Below are 16853 nucleotides of genomic sequence, written 5' to 3'. Positions count from 1 at the left end.
ACAGTGCGAAGGAGATGCCAGAGGACGTGCTTTTCCACTTGAGTTTGATGGAAGGAGGGAATGCACAACGCTCATGCTCACAGTGGAAGAGTATCTATTGAGAAGCGGTTGCAGTCTGAGCCAATATGTAGGGATGCTGTTGGTACCTTCCCTTCCTTCAGAATGATGTTGCCACTACAGAATGGCACGGCTACAAGATCATAGGCGAGTTAGCTGCAAATGCTACATTGCTGGAATTAAATGTCAGTAACTGTTACAGGGAATCTCTAAGCCTTAGAAGACAAACCTAAACCAGTGAGCTAGTCCCCTTCTAGCAAAGCACAAAGGGCCAGACTTGCTCCAGCAATCGCTTTTCTCTTGTGTTGATCAGACTTGTTTATTCTAACAAAGCAGGTGAGCCAGGCACAATATGCCTGTAATGATGCTGGAAGACCAGTTCCTCTTCAACAGATTTAGTTATCTCTTGTTTAACAAGAAAACATCAGACTTGGATAAATTGTTTGACCAAAGGAGTAAGCAAGTTTGGGTTGTGTTTTTTTTACTAGCAAATTGGGTGTTTTCTAGGAACAAATGTGGCCATACTGTAGCAAACCAGCTCATGGAAGTCTCTTATCTTAATGGAGACAGTCACATTTTTGTCAATGTAGTAGTAATGAATAAACACAAGCAACTTGTTTGAAAGTTTCCATGTGTGCCTCTTCAGGAAGTCCCAAACTTTTCATATGGGTATCTGTCCTAATTTTTTGACTGCATCTATCAATTTTTTCTTCCCTTTCCATACAATATATATGTTGAATTATACAAGCAGTTCGTCAATCTCCTGTGCCTTATAGAGTAGGAGGAAATTTCTTTGGTCCAGGTAACATTTAACTTCTAATCCTCTGTACTGTGCAAGTCATTAAGTGAACTCTGAAGCCTGTTTATAGAGCAGATGTGCTTTTTCTGTCATTAATAGCACCTCGTTGTTCTGTAGGATTCCAAGATACCTAATACATGGAGGCTTTTTTTTGTGTGGAGCATCTGGCTTTAATTAAAAAAACTATTAGGGAAACCCCAAGGTCCCCAGTGTATAAATGTATTGTTGTGTGACACCAAGATTGCCTTAGTATGTTTTCAGCATGTTTGGATTTTGTCTGAATGTTGCTCTACAGTAACTGCTAGATTGTTTTCCGTCCCTCAGGTATTTATATTTTTTTTACTATTTCATTACTAATGCAGCTTTCAGCTCAAATCTCTACTTTAATGCAGCTCTGCATACTAAAATAGAAATAAGACTGGGAGGGATGATGTGATTGGGTTCGCCCTGAGGTAGCTCATCAAGAACGTGTGTATGCACTTCAGAAGTGAGCAATGCGAAATATAACAATAAATTCCTTTTCAGGTCACTTCCTTGCCTGAACTTTTTCAGCCTGAGACCCATCAGGATTTGTATCCTTGGTTCTTTTTGTTGTCTTGGTTAAGAAGAGATCTATCACTGGTCAGACCAAGAATTTACTCAACAAAGTCCTTTCTCTGACAGTAGTTAATAACAGATGAGTGTGAAATACGTATAAATAAGTCTTCTAATAACTGATGGCTTGGGGAATGTAGCTGATCTGAGCCTAGTTTTCCAACTCTGATAAAATACTTGGAATTTCATTGCTAGAACTGATACCTCAATATCTTGATAGGGAATTTTGAGTCACTAACTAAGCAAAAAGATACAAGCAAATTAAGTATTTATATTCCCTGAATACAGCTTCTCTTTCTGTCTGAGCTGCTGTTTGCTGTGTTGTTGGGATGGTGCTTGGCTGCAGAAGTGGCACAGTGTGGTATTCCTGCTTGAAAGCACAGGAAATCAAATGTTGTCCTGCCACTTCTGCATATTAAAAACAAAGCAACAAAGTAATTTACAGATCTTAAGATACAAAGTGAAGGAGGAAAACAGGGGGTTGGTGCCCTCAAACTAATTAACTAATGTATTTTGGGCACAAGGTCTTGTATAGGGATGTGTGTAAGGAGGCTGCTTTTGATGTCATGCTAGAGGCTGTCTTGTCTTACAAGAGGAATCCCTGCTGCCCTTGTTGTTCCAGCACTCAGAGCCTTATAGCATGTTACCTCTAAAGAATTATTCCATCTTTCTGTTCCCTTCCTCCAGCCTTGCTACCGTACATCTCCAGTGCCTGAATTGAATAAGCCAGTTTATCTAACCCTTCTGCTCTTGTCTGCCCACGTCATCTGGAATGTGGTTGTTCTTATCTCACGTATCATTTCCCTGATTCTGACTTAATGTCATCACTTTGTGCTGCTCTTTCTGGAGCAATAGGTGTGTGTAGATCTTCCCCCCTGGCTCCTGAGTGGACTCAAAACCTGGGCTGGATGTGTTGTCCATGCCACGCATGCTCTGTTATTGTAGTTTATTTACAGAAGCAGTTTATTATGCCTACTGCAAGAGGGCAGGCAAGACTCCCATATAATGCCTTCTCCTCGGCACCCAGCCAGTTTGCTGCAGAATTTACTAATCCATACTTTTTAGTGCCTATGACTTGAAAGTCTTAGCTGGAGCAGGGGGAGGAAAGAGTTTGTCCAAGAGACTGTAGACAGAAAGAAGGTGAATAAAGAATAGGAGAAAATATAGATACAATGGAGTGATACTGTAACTCCAAGCCAAAGGAGCCAAGGAGGCGAGTGTAGAGAAAGCTTCAAAGTGATTTTTCAAAGTGACATTCACTTTCTGATATCAGGGATCAGGTTGCACATATTTTCCCTTGGAATTAAAGCAGCACTAAGATTGATTTAGGTGGCTAAATTTGGCCAATGGATTTGTTGTCTTCTCTTCTGTGAGGACTTAGTGTTTTTTCCTTGGAATAGCATGGGAGCTACTTCAATTAACACAGTAAATCGGATCCTTTTTTTTATATATAATGCTGGAGCCTGGATGCCACGTAGGTTTTCTATGTGCCTTTGTCCTGAGACAGAGAAATCAGGATTTTGACCAAAGCAGAAAGCTTCAGGAAAACGTGGAGCACAACATGAGTGGAATCTTAATTCCTAGAGAGCTTAGGTGTGTAAATACAAGTGGTGCTTTTCCTACAGCAAACCAGGATTCGATACTGCCAGTCGGAGATCAATAACTAGAATATTGTGTCAGTGTGCTAGATAGGGAATCTATCATAATAGGATACCTTTTTCCTCGGGTACAAGAAGTTTAAAATAAGTCAGTGCAGCTCCAATGGATTTGTTATGCTCAAAACTGATGCTAGGGTAGGGCTCTCTCCCATATTGACTACATCTATAGGAATGGAGCTGAGACAGCAGAAAGCTGCTGGAATGATGCAATGCCTCAAAGATTCCAGGGTTAATCCCACTGGAATGGAAAAACTAGAGCTGTATTATTTGAAAAACAAATCAAAGACAAACTCTGGTTAACTCTGAAAAGTCTGAAATAATGAGAATGGGTTACAGTCTTATTTTAACTGGTAGAGTTGTAGCAGAGGTCAGGTTACTCCAAATGCAGTAACTTACAGGAGATCTTTTTATTTGAGATGTTAGAAGTTGTAGGATGCTCCTTACCCTTCCTTCACTTGAAACTGCTCTGTGGTTTTTGGTGTTACCAGGTTATTCTGACAGCCCCACAGATGAAGAATTACTGTTCTAGCTGAGGAGAGGGAAATACAGAGAAGTAGAACAACTTGTACAGAATTACATAGGAAATCTGGCCAAACCAGGAGCTGAAACAAAACTGCTGAAGTCTGTGTCTGATGTGTTAAAACAAAAGCTCATTCCTCATCTTCGATTCCTTTGTCAGTGTTAAGCTCATGCAGGACTAAGAGCAAGATGCTCAAAATGGAGAGCCCTGGATTTCTCATTCACCAGAGTGTTTAGTCACTACTGAATTAGCAAAATTATTCATTGCCACAGCCATCAAGGGAGGGAGGATCCCAGTGATGTAGGCAGGGCTTCTTTTAACAAAGAAAACTACATTCATGCTGTAGGAACCATGTTTTGAAGTGATGCCTCTCCCACTAGGCAAGGAAGCAATGGATCATATTTTCAGGAATGCTCAGTAGCTCTTGAAGAGCTGCGTGAACAGCTGAATACTTGAAAACCAGGCTGCAAACTAGTGAGGTCATCAGCAGATGCAGTGGGCATGCCTAGCTTTGCTCAAAGCACTTGGGTTTGGAAAAAGAAAAAACAAAGGAGAACTTGTGGGCTGTGGCTGCTAAGTCAGCGTTTGGAGAGGGATAGTGAAAGGTTTCCTTCCTTTGAAATGATATGAAGTACACAAAAATTCAGGATTCTTGTGAGTATAGAAGGGAGCTGCTGCTGCTTTTGCTTTGGCAATACTTATGTCTTGAGCAGCTAGCCAGGAGAAAGCCTGGGTGGAGGCAAGCATTTGGCTGCTGTTTATTCTCTTTCAGATGTATCGTATGGTGTTTGCGCACTGGAGCAATGTGGTGTCCTCTCAAGCCCCGAAGTGTAGGGTGTGAGTGATTTTGTTGTAGTTCAGGCAATTGTATTTTGTTAAAAGGAGGCACATCAGTTTTTGGGCTCTGCTTCAACTTCTGTTTTCTTTCTGATGAAAGAGATCAATTTTCTCCAAAGCATGGACAGCTGTATTGAATGAGCTTGTTAGTTAGCTTGGAACTTCAGCTGAAGGAGCTATAGCTGTTACAGACAGGATTAGAGGGGGTATGCTGTAAGTATAGGCTTCTTCAGAACAACAAGCTCTTATCCTCCTTGAGAAAGGAGCACTTAGGTTTTGGTGCCTTAAACATTTTGTGCCCATAGCTGAGACTCCCTGTTAGAATCCATGAATGCTTATAGAAGCAGAAAAGCCATGTAAAGGGAAGGAAATAATCATTCACTCATCTGAAACTTCCTGTTTCATTTCAGGGACTTTCTGCCACGTGGATCTGGCATCGTAACCAGACGCCCTCTGGTCCTGCAGCTGGTAAATGCCAGCACAGGTATGTGAGCTCCTTTCCCTGAGTGTCCAGCTGGATTGCTGTCTTAGTGAAGAAAGGTATTCACTGCTTAGTGTGGAAAAAAAAAAAATAATAAGAATTTTCCCTAGTAAAAATGACCTGCAACTGGTTTTTGTTTCTACCTGCTTAACATCTGATGCATTAAATGTTCAGAAGCAAAATGCTGCTTAGTTGTTTTAATTTATTAGGCAAGGCTCCATGCATACACTTATCACAATTTACCTCTGCCTATGCAGCTGTGACTCTTGAGTGGGTAAGACCTAAAAGCCAGATGAGCCTGCTGATAACTTACTGAAATAAGGGGGCGAGATGATTTAATGTACTGAAAACCTGGTGTGAGAGCTCTGGCATCTGGAGGAAAAGACTACAGAGTTCTGTGGCTGGTCTTTTGGGCCGCTCACTGGTTTTGCTACTTACTTGCAGGATCCTTTCATTACCATTCCCCTTAAGGTAAGTTAAGATCTCATCCAGGAGTTGGCAAGTGAGTGTTTCAAGGTACTCTTCCTCTCTTCTCAGGTGAACTTGATCTGTCCATGGCAGTCCTCTTGTCCACAGTAAAGAGACAATTTGACTTTTAGGAGGCTTTTAAAATTGAAACAGAGGGTTCTTGGATTGGTTAGCCTGTTCCAGGACTGACACACCAAAACCACCAGCCAGTTCAAAACTGTCAAGAAAAGGTGGTTTTTTCTCTCTAGACTCTCTTGATTCTGTTATTATTAAATAATGAGACTGTTATTTACCCCCAGCACTTTAATACAGAGCTAGTCCCAAGTTCTGAGTACCAGAGTATCTCCTAGTGGAACTGTGGAAGTCACCACTGCTGCAGGCAGATGTGTGCTAAGTTTGCTTAGTGTCAAGAGAGAAGGTCCTGGATTATCACTTGAATGAAGACAAGTGAGGATGCCACTTGCCGAGACAAAAGCTGGATTGTGAAGATGTTGGGCTCAGCTGAATTTTCTCAGATGTTGTTCAGATAATGCGACTGCAGTAACTTCTTCTGTGCCAACCTGCCAGGTCCTAATGGGAAAAGCCTTCTACTAGACTTCATTCCTTCAACTGTTTTTTGTTTTGCTTGGGGACATGATGCTTTCATTACACTTTCAGTATTTCCCTGATTCCAATGAGTATTTCTGACTCTCTGCTTTTGTTTAAATAGAATATGGCGAGTTCCTACACTGCAAAGGAAAGAAATTCACTGATTTTGAGGAGGTCCGTTTGGAGATTGAGGCTGAAACGGATCGTGTTACTGGCTCCAACAAAGGCATTTCTCCTGTGCCCATCAATCTTCGAGTCTACTCTCCCCATGGTGAGTGCTAATGCAGCATATGAGTCAGGAGATAGATGAGGCAGGTTGCTGCTTTGTCATGAAGTAAAGACAGAAAGAACAGGGGTGAAATGGGGCGTGTGCTCAGCTTTGACTCTCATCTCCATGTGCCTGGGCTGTGCTGTATCAAAATGCCAGCTTTAGCCGTACTGCTAAAACAAATTTGTCTGCCAGCTGAGGTACCTGACTGCTAGCAGAACTTCTCCTTGAAACAACTGATGTCTTTGCAGGAAGTTGTTCCTGAGGCTGTTCTTTTTCATCAGTTCGGGCATTACAGTGAAGAGCTCTTGTCTCTCCCTGCCTTCTGATACTGCTTTACCGAGCAAATAAAGGGAACAAAAAAAAAATTGATGGGGAGAGTGGCTTTCTTGAAGAGCACTTGCCTTTTGTTTGCATGTAAATACGTACTTTGTATCGTTTGTCTCCAGGTAGCACCTGTGTCATATGCCACTTATCTCAGTGGAAGAATTCTGCTTAAACAAGGGAGTGACATAGTCATAAATCTGCCAGCTCTTTAAACGTGAACAGTGTATGGGCATTTTTGGGAAGCAGCAGCTCAGTGCTGCATAGCTTTTGACTGGGTAGAACTTATGCTTGATTTCTAGTTGGTTTTTTTTTTTTCCTCTCTCATCAAGACAATTAAACAGTTATAGGGCTACATATTATAGTCCTTCAGGAGAAGGCCCAGCTGACTCTGACAGGAGCCTCCCTTGAAGAAGGGTGGCAGGACTGAGCTGTTCAATACCAAGGACAACTCTTAATGAGTGGAACCAACTCTTCTGACTCTCCAGTCTTTGTTATGAAGTGAAAAAATGTACTGTCATCCCCTCCCTTTCAGTGTATCATATGTGAAAGGACTTTGAGGGCACACTTTCCCCAATCAGCCTGAAAACAAGTGATTTAAAGGGAATGGTGATAAGATTGACAATCTTGACTAGTAGCAACTAGTAACTAGTTCTTACTAAGTGGTAGAAAAAAGGAGCTGGGAAGCTCTGTGTGCTTTTCTATGTGCATCTATTATGCCTATTATATACTGGAGACACTAAAGCTACAGGTGGTACTTATAGACCAGAAGATTCCTACCTCAACACTCCCTTGTGCTATCTCCTATTTCCAATGTCTAGTCCTGAACCTGACCTTGGTGGATCTACCGGGTATGACAAAAGTTCCAGTAGGAGACCAGCCCCCTGACATCGAGTTCCAGATCCGAGATATGCTCATGCAGTTTGTCACCAAAGAGAATTGCCTCATCCTGGCAGTATCCCCAGCCAACTCCGATTTGGCCAATTCTGATGCCCTGAAGGTTGCAAAGGAGGTGGATCCTCAAGGTAAAGATCTTTCTTACTTTAGCATGACATTTGTAGACAGTGGCCTGATTTTCCTTTTACCTTTTGGTTGTGATTAGCTCAGTAGCTGTGGGCTCCTGTCTGTTGTCTTGGGTTGTATCTCCACCAGCACATGCTCTTCTGAGAGGTGTCAGTGAATGTTAACAGCTACTGTAATAGAATTTTTGTTATTCCCCTTCTCTTCCTTTGTCTGAGCCCCATTTCTGAAGAGGTGAAGGATTTCCTTTCCTTTAGTCATCTGTGTTCTGGAGAAAAGTAGAAGTAGAAAAAGCTGCACTAAAATCCCTTTTTGCTGTAGCATAGCATGTGGGTGTTTCAGCAGGATATAACTGAGCTGAGCTCAATTATTGTCTGTGTTGCTCCCATGGCCTCTTGGGTGTGATGGGAACTGTAATGTTTGAGTTCAAGAGCCCTTGAATAGCCAAGTTGGGCAATCTGTAAGCTCTGTGAACAGAGGAAAATAATACATGAGCTGCTTGATCAAGTGTGCTTGCGTTTCTTCCATAGGGCAACGGACTATTGGAGTCATCACTAAGCTGGATCTTATGGATGAAGGAACTGATGCACGAGATGTATTAGAAAATAAATTACTTCCTCTTCGTAGAGGTATGTTTTTCCTCATGTTTTGCCCATGATCTCCTTCCTCTATTTTCCCTGTTTGAGATGTCCTGGCCGCATCCCCTTCCTCCAGTGCATCCCCTTCCTGTAACATCTGTTACAACGTGTGGTTAAGTCATCTCTGTTCCAGGCTGGGACTGAGAAAATTTGGGGAATCAAGATCAGTCACGCTGTTAATAGGAACTTTTTAGCTATTTGTACCTTGATGTGTAGTCCTAGCAGAAGCATAACATTATGCTCTTATCTTTACTTTCTCTTTCCTTACTTCTTTTAATAAGGCAAGCTGCAATGGAACTCCTGTTAAAAGATTCCCCTCATCTTATATACTATGGTAATCTCATCTAGATAACAGATGAAATAATTTTGGACTGTGATATGTGCTGTATATAGCCATAGCAAAGTACCTGTCCAAAGGACAGTTGCATAGTCATTTTTGTCCTGCATCCCAAAATATCAGAACCTGGGCCATTCAGAGGAAATTCTAGTTTTAAATTCTTCCAGTTGGTTCCTAATAATGTGTTGCTACTAGAATTCCCTTTTTGCAGTGCTGCCAGCTGATAACTTGGTCTGAATCCCATTTACATTTTCATCCTTGCAACCATCTGATCTCTAACCCCACTCTTACAGGTTACATTGGTGTAGTCAACAGAAGTCAGAAGGACATTGATGGCAAGAAGGACATTCAGGCAGCTCTGGCTGCAGAGAGAAAATTTTTTCTCTCCCACCCAGCCTACAGACACATGGCTGATCGCATGGGAACCCCCTACCTGCAGAAAGTATTGAACCAGGTACTGTCAATAGTTAAGAACTGCTGCCCTGTGTCACAGGAATGGCTGGGCTGGCCATCAGGGCTCTTCTAAGATGAAAGGATAAAGGAAAAGCTAAAACTTGTGGGCGAGAAACTGATAAATACTTAAAATTGTTTTGCTGCATTCTTCTTTTTGTGGTGCAGAGGTAGCAAACTCTTCCCAGTAACCACTTAGAGGTTTATTATCATCTTAAAACTTCTTTTTGTGCAGCAATTGACCAACCACATCCGTGACACCCTGCCAGGGCTGCGGAACAAGCTCCAAAGCCAGCTTCTCTCCATTGAGAAGGAGGTGGAGGAGTACAAGAACTTTCGCCCTGATGACCCTGCTCGCAAGACCAAAGCTCTGCTTCAGTAGGTGGCCTCAGCTGCATGTCTCTCCCTGGAGATGACTGCTCATCCATGACTTTTCTGCTTCATGCTTTTTGTTTTCTTTCAGGATGGTCCAGCAGTTTGCTGTGGACTTTGAGAAACGCATTGAAGGCTCTGGAGACCAAATTGATACCTATGAGCTGTCAGGAGGAGCTAGGATTAACCGCATCTTCCATGAGCGTTTCCCCTTTGAACTGGTGAAGGTACTGCTTCCCTGTGCTGCTGAGAGCCGCTTTGTCTTGCTTGTTACCTCTTCTGTCTGTCTCCTTACTCCTTGTGGTATCTTTCATCTGTCTTTGCCTTTGACTACTTTGTTTCATGTTTCTCCTTTTAACACCTTTTTTTACTTATTTTGTCTCCTTTATTGGAGGCTTCCCACAGTACTGACCTTTCCCTCAGACCCTGTCCTTGTGATAGAACTTAACTTTCTCTTAGTTAAATGACAGTATTTCTTTTGGCTTAGTTCCTAATGCTAAATTAAATGTGCAAAATAACTTCCTTTAATGCCAACAATAGTAAATCAATGACTGCATGTCCTTGGAGATATGTTGTGTCAAAGCTACTTTGACTGAATTGCACATAGCATGAATGATGCTGAAACTCGTACTTTCTCGATCCTGAGCACCAGACTAGACCTACAGTTGCCCTAATAGATATGCAAGAAGCAGGAAAGGGGATGTAGATGTACCTGGGATTACTTTTATCTGTCCCCTATCAATGGCCTAGAGGTGGGAACAGTGCAGAAACTGTTCTACTGTCATAACAGTCCAAGAGGATTTTTATTGAATTATTTGCCTTCCAAGAAAACTAACCTGATCAGAAGTGGTATGGAAAAACTTTCTTTAATGTCAGTTGGAACAGACTTGAGAGCCAAATCATTCCACTCCTGGATTTTCTGCATTTTGCTTTTTTTTTTTGCATTTGAATAAGGTGAGGCCTTTTAAGTGAAATACAAAAATGTTGTCCAACACAAGGCAGGTTCTTGTATGTGAGTTGTAAATCTATTTGTGGTGTTCATTGAAAAAATGGCTGCCAAGACATCATGCTAAATCTTGGGAGACAAAACACTTTGTTTTAGAAAGCAATCTAGCGCTTCAGTCCTATCTCAAAGAAGCTCCTTGGGAGCTGCTGGGGCTTGGCCCTTAGCTGTTCATATTGGTCTAGGATGTCTGCATTGGCAATAGAAGCTTTATGGCTGGACTCTGTATCCAACACTTGGGCTGATATCTCATCCATCACATGATGGTGCTGGCATGGGACCTCTCTGTACTGCACGCTGTTGTGTATCCTGGGGTTGCGCAAATAAGTGTCAGACAGTTTCTGATGAAATTCTCTCTTGGTTGCAGATGGAGTTTGATGAGAAGGAGCTGCGGCGGGAGATTAGCTATGCCATCAAGAACATCCATGGTATCAGGCACGTATCACGCACTAGGCAGACCATTGGCTGCATAGCCTTGTAAATACCTCTAGACCTTCTGAATGGAATTGAAGACTTCAGAGGTACGGTAGGTCAGCCAAAGGGGAGCAATAACCTCCTTGGACCACCCCAGTGGCTTGGGAGTAGGGAGAATCATCCAAGTTCGTTTGCTTTCTCTTCCCATGTGAGTTGCAGAAGCCTAAAAGGTAAAACTACCTCACTCACTAGACATTTTCTCCCTCCTTATGTCTCTTGACTTAAAGGATAGAAAGAGGGATGCAAGCCCTGTACTACTTCTTCATTTAGTTAAAACTAAAATGTTGGTTTTCACTTTCTGCCTCCATACTAACCAACAGTTAGTTGTTCAAAACAGTTGTTGATACTGAGCTGCTCCTCTCCTTAAGATCTGAGGGAGCATCGGGTGCCCATCACCAGGATCCCAATGGCCCCAGGACATAGTTAGCAAACACTCATGTTCCCCTTGGCAGAGGTTAGCTGTCAGAGAGCCTGGCTCTGAGACCATGAGTCTTGCTGCTCCTGGGAAGGTGTGCAGGGCCTGGTGCCCATCAGAGCCCTTCCGCCATGCTGGGATGTGAACAAATATTGACCTGGTTTTATTTTCATTCCTTTCTTTTGCTCAGTCACTAGCTGAGCTTGATAAAGGGTATCAAACATGTTAGTGTCCTAATTGTTAAGAAAGTCCTTCAGAAAAGGCCTCCCATCTGCTGCACAGCCCTGAGGTCAAATTTGCTGCAGAGGGGTCAGCCCCTGACACCCTTAGGCCTGGTGGCTGAGGTGAAATGTTGGCTTGGCCATAGCTGTCCAGCTGGGATCCACTTTTCCCTCAGCACCTCCTTCCTGGGAGGTGCCAAGCGTCCCCCATTTTCCATGGACTCCACTCAGGGCTTATCCGGGGGACATGATACTTCTCAGCCCCGTGTGCCGGGTTTCAGTGATGGTGGTGCCTTCTCCAAGATGTGTGTGTAACGCTGTGACATTCTCCTTGCCCCTTCTCCCCCTCCTGCCTTGTCTTGTCCCCACCCTGGGTGTTTAGAACCGGTCTCTTCACACCCGACATGGCCTTTGAGACCATTGTGAAAAAGCAGGTGAAGAAGATTAAAGAACCTTGCCTGAAATGCGTGGACATGGTCATATCGGAGTTAATCAATACCGTTAGACAGTGCACCAAGAAGGTAACCAGAGGCAGCATGGAGCTGGCACCTTCCACCCGCTCGCTGGCTGCGGCGCAGCATTGTGACCTGGGCAGGGACTTGCCTGCAGCCACACTCGGTGTTTCTAACCACCTCCTCAGCATGACTAGACCTGAGCGGTAGCAGCCTGGGGCGATCCAGCCAACAAGCCAAACAGGAAGGGAAGCGCTATGGGATGTGGGCCATGGCCCTGCTCCCTGAATATTTTAGAGAGCTGAGGGGTGCTGGAGATGTCCCTGCCACCCCTCTGTCTGTAGCATGACTCCTGATTCCTAAACTCAAGGGTATTTCATATGTGGCCGTATTTGACTTAAAATTTTTCCAAGCCAGAAACTGGGATTTAAATTTTGTCCGCTCTATTCTTGTAGGAGTGAGAGGGTTAATCCCAAACGAGCCTCTGGGTGCTGCTGGGGGGGGTGGGTGGTCTATGGGCTGAACTTCAGAGGCTGCAGCAGTTATAGCTCTGGGCTGTATCGCAGGGAAAAGTTCCTGTGGTGTTTGGCTTGGTTTCTGGTTGGCTTGGTCCATATCCTGTTCTGGAAGAGCAGCACATGGCTGAGAAGAAGCAAGTTAGAAAGGCCCATCAACCTCTGGGGTCCTCCTGCTCTCACTGAGAGAGAGGGGGCTTCAGATTTTGCCCTTTGGGATCCATACTGGTATTTGTTGGGGCTGAGGGAGGGAACCCGCCTTGATTCTGCCCTTGTTTCTGGGATTGGGGTTGTGCCATTCCTCTCAGCCATGGCTTGCTGCTTCAGGCAGGGTTAGGTACTGGTGAAAAGGCACCTCAGTTAGGATGGTGGTATGGGCACTGGAGACTGGAATCACCACTGGCTATTCAGGTGCAGGTAAATGGGCATAGTGGGAGGTGTCTGGAGATTCTGACACCCTCTCTCTGCAAGAGTGGGGAAAGGTGCCCAGGTGGCGATACTTGCCATCACTTGCAGAAATGCCTAGTCCTTAGGGCCAAGAGCCCCTATAGAAGGGCTCAGGCATATGCTTTGCCTCCCAGGGCAGACTGGGAAAGCAAAGTGGATGCGGTGAGAGATTGCTCAGGTTTCTAGAGTGCTGGAGGAGCTTCCTTTTTCTGTCCTGCTGTCCTCTCTTGGGGTGTGTGACTGTGGGGAGCACCCAGAAAATTGCCATTAGAGCCTGGCGACAGGTAAGCACAGGCCCTCAGGCTGCCAAGTATCCAGAGTCGCCTGCTAACTGGATCAGAAGGGCCCTCCTTTTTCATGCCCTCTGAAGCTTCCCTTGGTTTGTTCTCCATCCATCAGGTGCTGTTCAAAATCTCCCATTCATTATTTCTCTTTGCATCCTTCCCTCCATTTCCCACTTCTTTCTTCATTGTTTCTTTTTGTTTCCTCTTTTACTGACAATTCCAGAATAGACCATCTCTTCTGACAGTGGCAGGCTCCTCAAGTGATCAGGTGGTGGGTACAGCAGGGTAAGAAATAAGAGAAGAGCCACAGGGATGGGGGGAAATGTCACAGATTCAGGATTAAAGCATTCCATTTTAGCTAAAATCCTACTGCTAAGAATTTGATGGTTGACTTCAGTGCTAGTTGCTCTGTGTGTGCTCTAGTAGCCATGGTTACAATTTTGTATCAGAAGAAACAAAATATTGTCATTCAGGTGATACTCAAGTACTGGAAGAGACTGATTTTTTTTTTTTTAATATTTTTTTGTGCAGGGCCCCTGAAGTCTGACAGGGGAAACGGTGTATATTGAGCCTAGCAGGGCAACTGGAGTAGTAGGAAATTGCTGCGGAGTCAGAGGATGTGAACTTAGCTCTGGAAATGCCCTTGCTTTGCTCAAAAGGGGCATTGTTGGCACCTTGAGTGAAACTGGATCCTGAAATGTATTCCAACTCTTTGCTGCTTAAAAGGCAGACCGACTGTAGGTCCTGAAATATGTGTTGGAGTGTTTTAATAGCAGTGTCGCTTGGGGTCTTGCAGGTGTTATCCACAGAGATGTGAAAGATGAGGTGAAGGAGGAAATATCTGATTTACATGAGGTGGTAATTATTTATAGTTAGTCCTGGATTGGTTGTTAGCTGTAAGTACCCCAGGTTTGACTATTAGATGTACTTTTAGACAGGCAGTATGTCCTTCCCATGTCAAGGGGATGTTGTCCCCCTGAAAGCACTTGTGAAGCAGTAATGCTCCATAATAAAACAAGTAACTCAGATTCTGTAACAAAGAGCATCTCGTAGAAGCTCTAAAGCGTTAAAGATGTGCTGAAAAACTACTTCGGGTGCAGTAGTCCTGAATTGGATCAATCTTGGCCATATTTTAGTTACCTCAATTTCTGTGGACTTTCTGCTCTTTCATAGTGGAGCCACTGAGAATACTTAGTGTCAGTGGAAACTAATACTTTCTTATAGATATCAACAGGCCTGTACTGGAACTGATGATACAGGTTAGCTGGGGTAGAACAGATGCTTTGCATAGCTATGGATGCCCTGTAGCATGTTTGCATTTTCCTAAATGCTGGATACATCTGTTCTTACTGAGGAAGTTAATGTTGCAAGAAAGGTGAGATGAAATATGCTCTGAAAGTGGAGTAGTTTGTCTGAATCGTTGAAATGGAGAGACATCGATTCAGTTCAGTTCTGCCAAAACAAGATAGAAGTGACAGACCTTTGCAAGTCTTAGCTTGGCTCCTGTTCAGGCTTCCTGCAGCTGGAATTAGGAAACATGAAGGGGAGACAACCGTGGTGGGAAGGAAAGGGGAATGCCTGAGACAAAGGGAAATGAGACATGGTGAGGTAGGAAGAGAGGCAGTGGCTCACTGTGGTGAGCAGCTTGATCCTAAAACCCAAATAAGCTTTCCTTCAGAAAGAGATCACTTGATCCCTGGGGGTTTCCATCCGTTCATCTTGCTCTTGACAGCTCACCATTTCACTGGCCCAGCTGCTCCTACCTCATTCCCCTTTGCCACTTCCATTTGCCTGTAGACTCTCCTGATACTTGGCAGTGCACAGGCCCCATAGCAATGCTCACCTGGTTCAATAAACTAATGGAATGAACCAAAATCTCACTTCTCATTTTGCCTTGTGTTTTCTCTCTTTTCCCTTTTCCTTCCTTCTCTTTCCTCCTCCTTCCTGCTCTTTCTCTGCTTTGCTTTCTTCTTCCTCGTTGCTTCCTCCCACCCTGCCCCTGCCATGCAGAACGGGTCTCTTCACGCCTGACCTCGCTTTTGAAGCCATAGTGAAAAAGCAGGTGCAGAAGTTGAAGGAGCCGAGTCTGAAGTGTGTGGATATGGTAGTGAGTGAGCTCACATCCACCATCAGAAAGTGTAGCGAAAAGGTAAAGAAACAAAAAATGCAAAGAAAGGTCAACGCCCACCCCGTTCCCACACACTTCCATGCTGTTTCTCCACATGCAGCCCAGGAACTCCAGCAAACCTAGTGAGAGAAAATGGATATAAAGATTCATCTAAAGGAGAGCAGCAACCTGCAGGTATAAGAGCAGTTTAAAAGCAGGCTGAGAGAAGTGGGCATCAGCTGATGGGCTCTTTAGCTGAGAAGTGAGCTGGGATCCAGCAGATTACTCTAGTACACCCTTTTCTGCCTGGCTCAGTGGCATCCACCTCAGTGTGGATCAAACTCTTTGCAAGCCCTGTTTGCTGTGCCACTGCTTGCACATTTGGAACTTCTTACTTGTTTTTTTTCTCGGACTCCCTTAAAATCCAGATGTCCTAGAAAAAGATCTTGCATCCCCACAACATTAGTAGTCTGCAGGTTTCCTCTTGTCTGCAGAGCTATGTTGAGCAGTAGCCTATACAAAACAACAGTCAATTAAAAGTTTGAGGCTCAAGATGTTCTGCAAGAGATATTTGGAGTCAAAGGAAGATTGCTGTCCCAAAAGGCTTGGGGAAAAGCTTTTCCAGGCATTACACCCTCGGCATCATTCTCCTGCTGATCCCTTGCTTCATGGGCTATGCTCAGCGGGAGGTTGTGTGGATGCTTTTCCTTGTATGCTGTGACCCACAGGAGGTGAAGCCTTAGGCGAGCAGAGGGCAGCAGCAGGGGGAGAGGGAAACTGTCCTGAGTGACGCGGAGGGTGTCAAATACTTCTTAGAAGCTGGGGCAGGAGTGGGTTTCTTTCCCGGGCTGGTTTCCTCCAGGAGGGGGCACCACATTCCTCCTTTAAAAAAAAAAAAAAGCAGTTGTGGCAATTGGTGTTAATCTTAGCAGTGAGGGGCCAGAAACATGTCTGTGGCACAACAGAAGTATGTTCTGGAAACTGAGTTGGAAAGGGCTGTTTCGTGGGTTATTTTAGAACTTGAAAGTTACAATTCCCTCCTTAGAGGGTTATAGCCAGACTCACCAACACATACCCCTAACTGGGAAGGAAGGGAAGGTAAGAGTTGACATGATTTCGGAGTGAAGGCAAGAGCTGAGCTAATAAAGTCTGGTTGTACTTAGGAGCACAGAGCTCACCTCTGTCTCTGTTAAGGAGACATCCTTCACATGCCCCGAGCTCTGCCCAGTCTATTTCTTTCAGAGTCCTGCTGTTGCCAGATTGTGGGGGCTGATGTGGTGAGGCAGAGTAACTCCTTTCCAGCTTGTTTCTTCTTGGTGGTGGTGGTTTTTTTTATTTTATTTTGATGGGTTTGATTGCTTACACTGTTAACTGTATCTGGCTGGAGATGTTTGCTCTGGGTGGGGAGGGAGAAAGATCACAAAAACCCCAAGGGTGCTGAATTCCAGTTTCTCTGTTAGACCATGCCATTAGACTGGATGAACACCCACTTGCTCAGTGGATTTTAATCAGTGATATGGTGGA

General features: G+C 44.2%; 1 protein-coding gene across 5 annotated transcripts in view; it reads left to right on the top strand.

Annotated features, from left to right (window-relative positions):
• Positions 1–16853, top strand: part of DNM1 (dynamin 1) — a 68521-nt gene that overhangs the window by 19441 nt on the left and 32227 nt on the right. For 3 of the 5 annotated variants that reach the window (XM_074161296.1, XM_074161295.1, XM_074161298.1), the window contains exons 2-10: positions 4876–4949; positions 6124–6273; positions 7416–7619; positions 8145–8243; positions 8883–9043; positions 9275–9417; positions 9503–9638; positions 10782–10849; positions 11907–12045. In XM_074161296.1, coding sequence (XP_074017397.1) covers positions 4876–4949; positions 6124–6273; positions 7416–7619; positions 8145–8243; positions 8883–9043; positions 9275–9417; positions 9503–9638; positions 10782–10849; positions 11907–12045 — 1174 coding nt within the window. Of the gene's footprint in view, positions 1–4875; positions 4950–6123; positions 6274–7415; positions 7620–8144; positions 8244–8882; positions 9044–9274; positions 9418–9502; positions 9639–10781; positions 10850–11906; positions 12046–15232; positions 15372–16853 lie in introns of all 5 variants that reach the window. The other 2 variants (XM_074161297.1, XM_074161299.1) reach the window with 1 other exon arrangement.

The sequence above is a fragment of the Numenius arquata genome, chromosome 19, assembly GCF_964106895.1.
Source record: "Numenius arquata chromosome 19, bNumArq3.hap1.1, whole genome shotgun sequence".
In the NCBI taxonomy this organism is placed as follows: Eukaryota; Metazoa; Chordata; class Aves; order Charadriiformes; family Scolopacidae; genus Numenius; species Numenius arquata.
The sequence above is the reverse complement of the archived record's forward strand: the minus strand, read 5'-3'. Positions and strand labels throughout refer to the sequence as shown.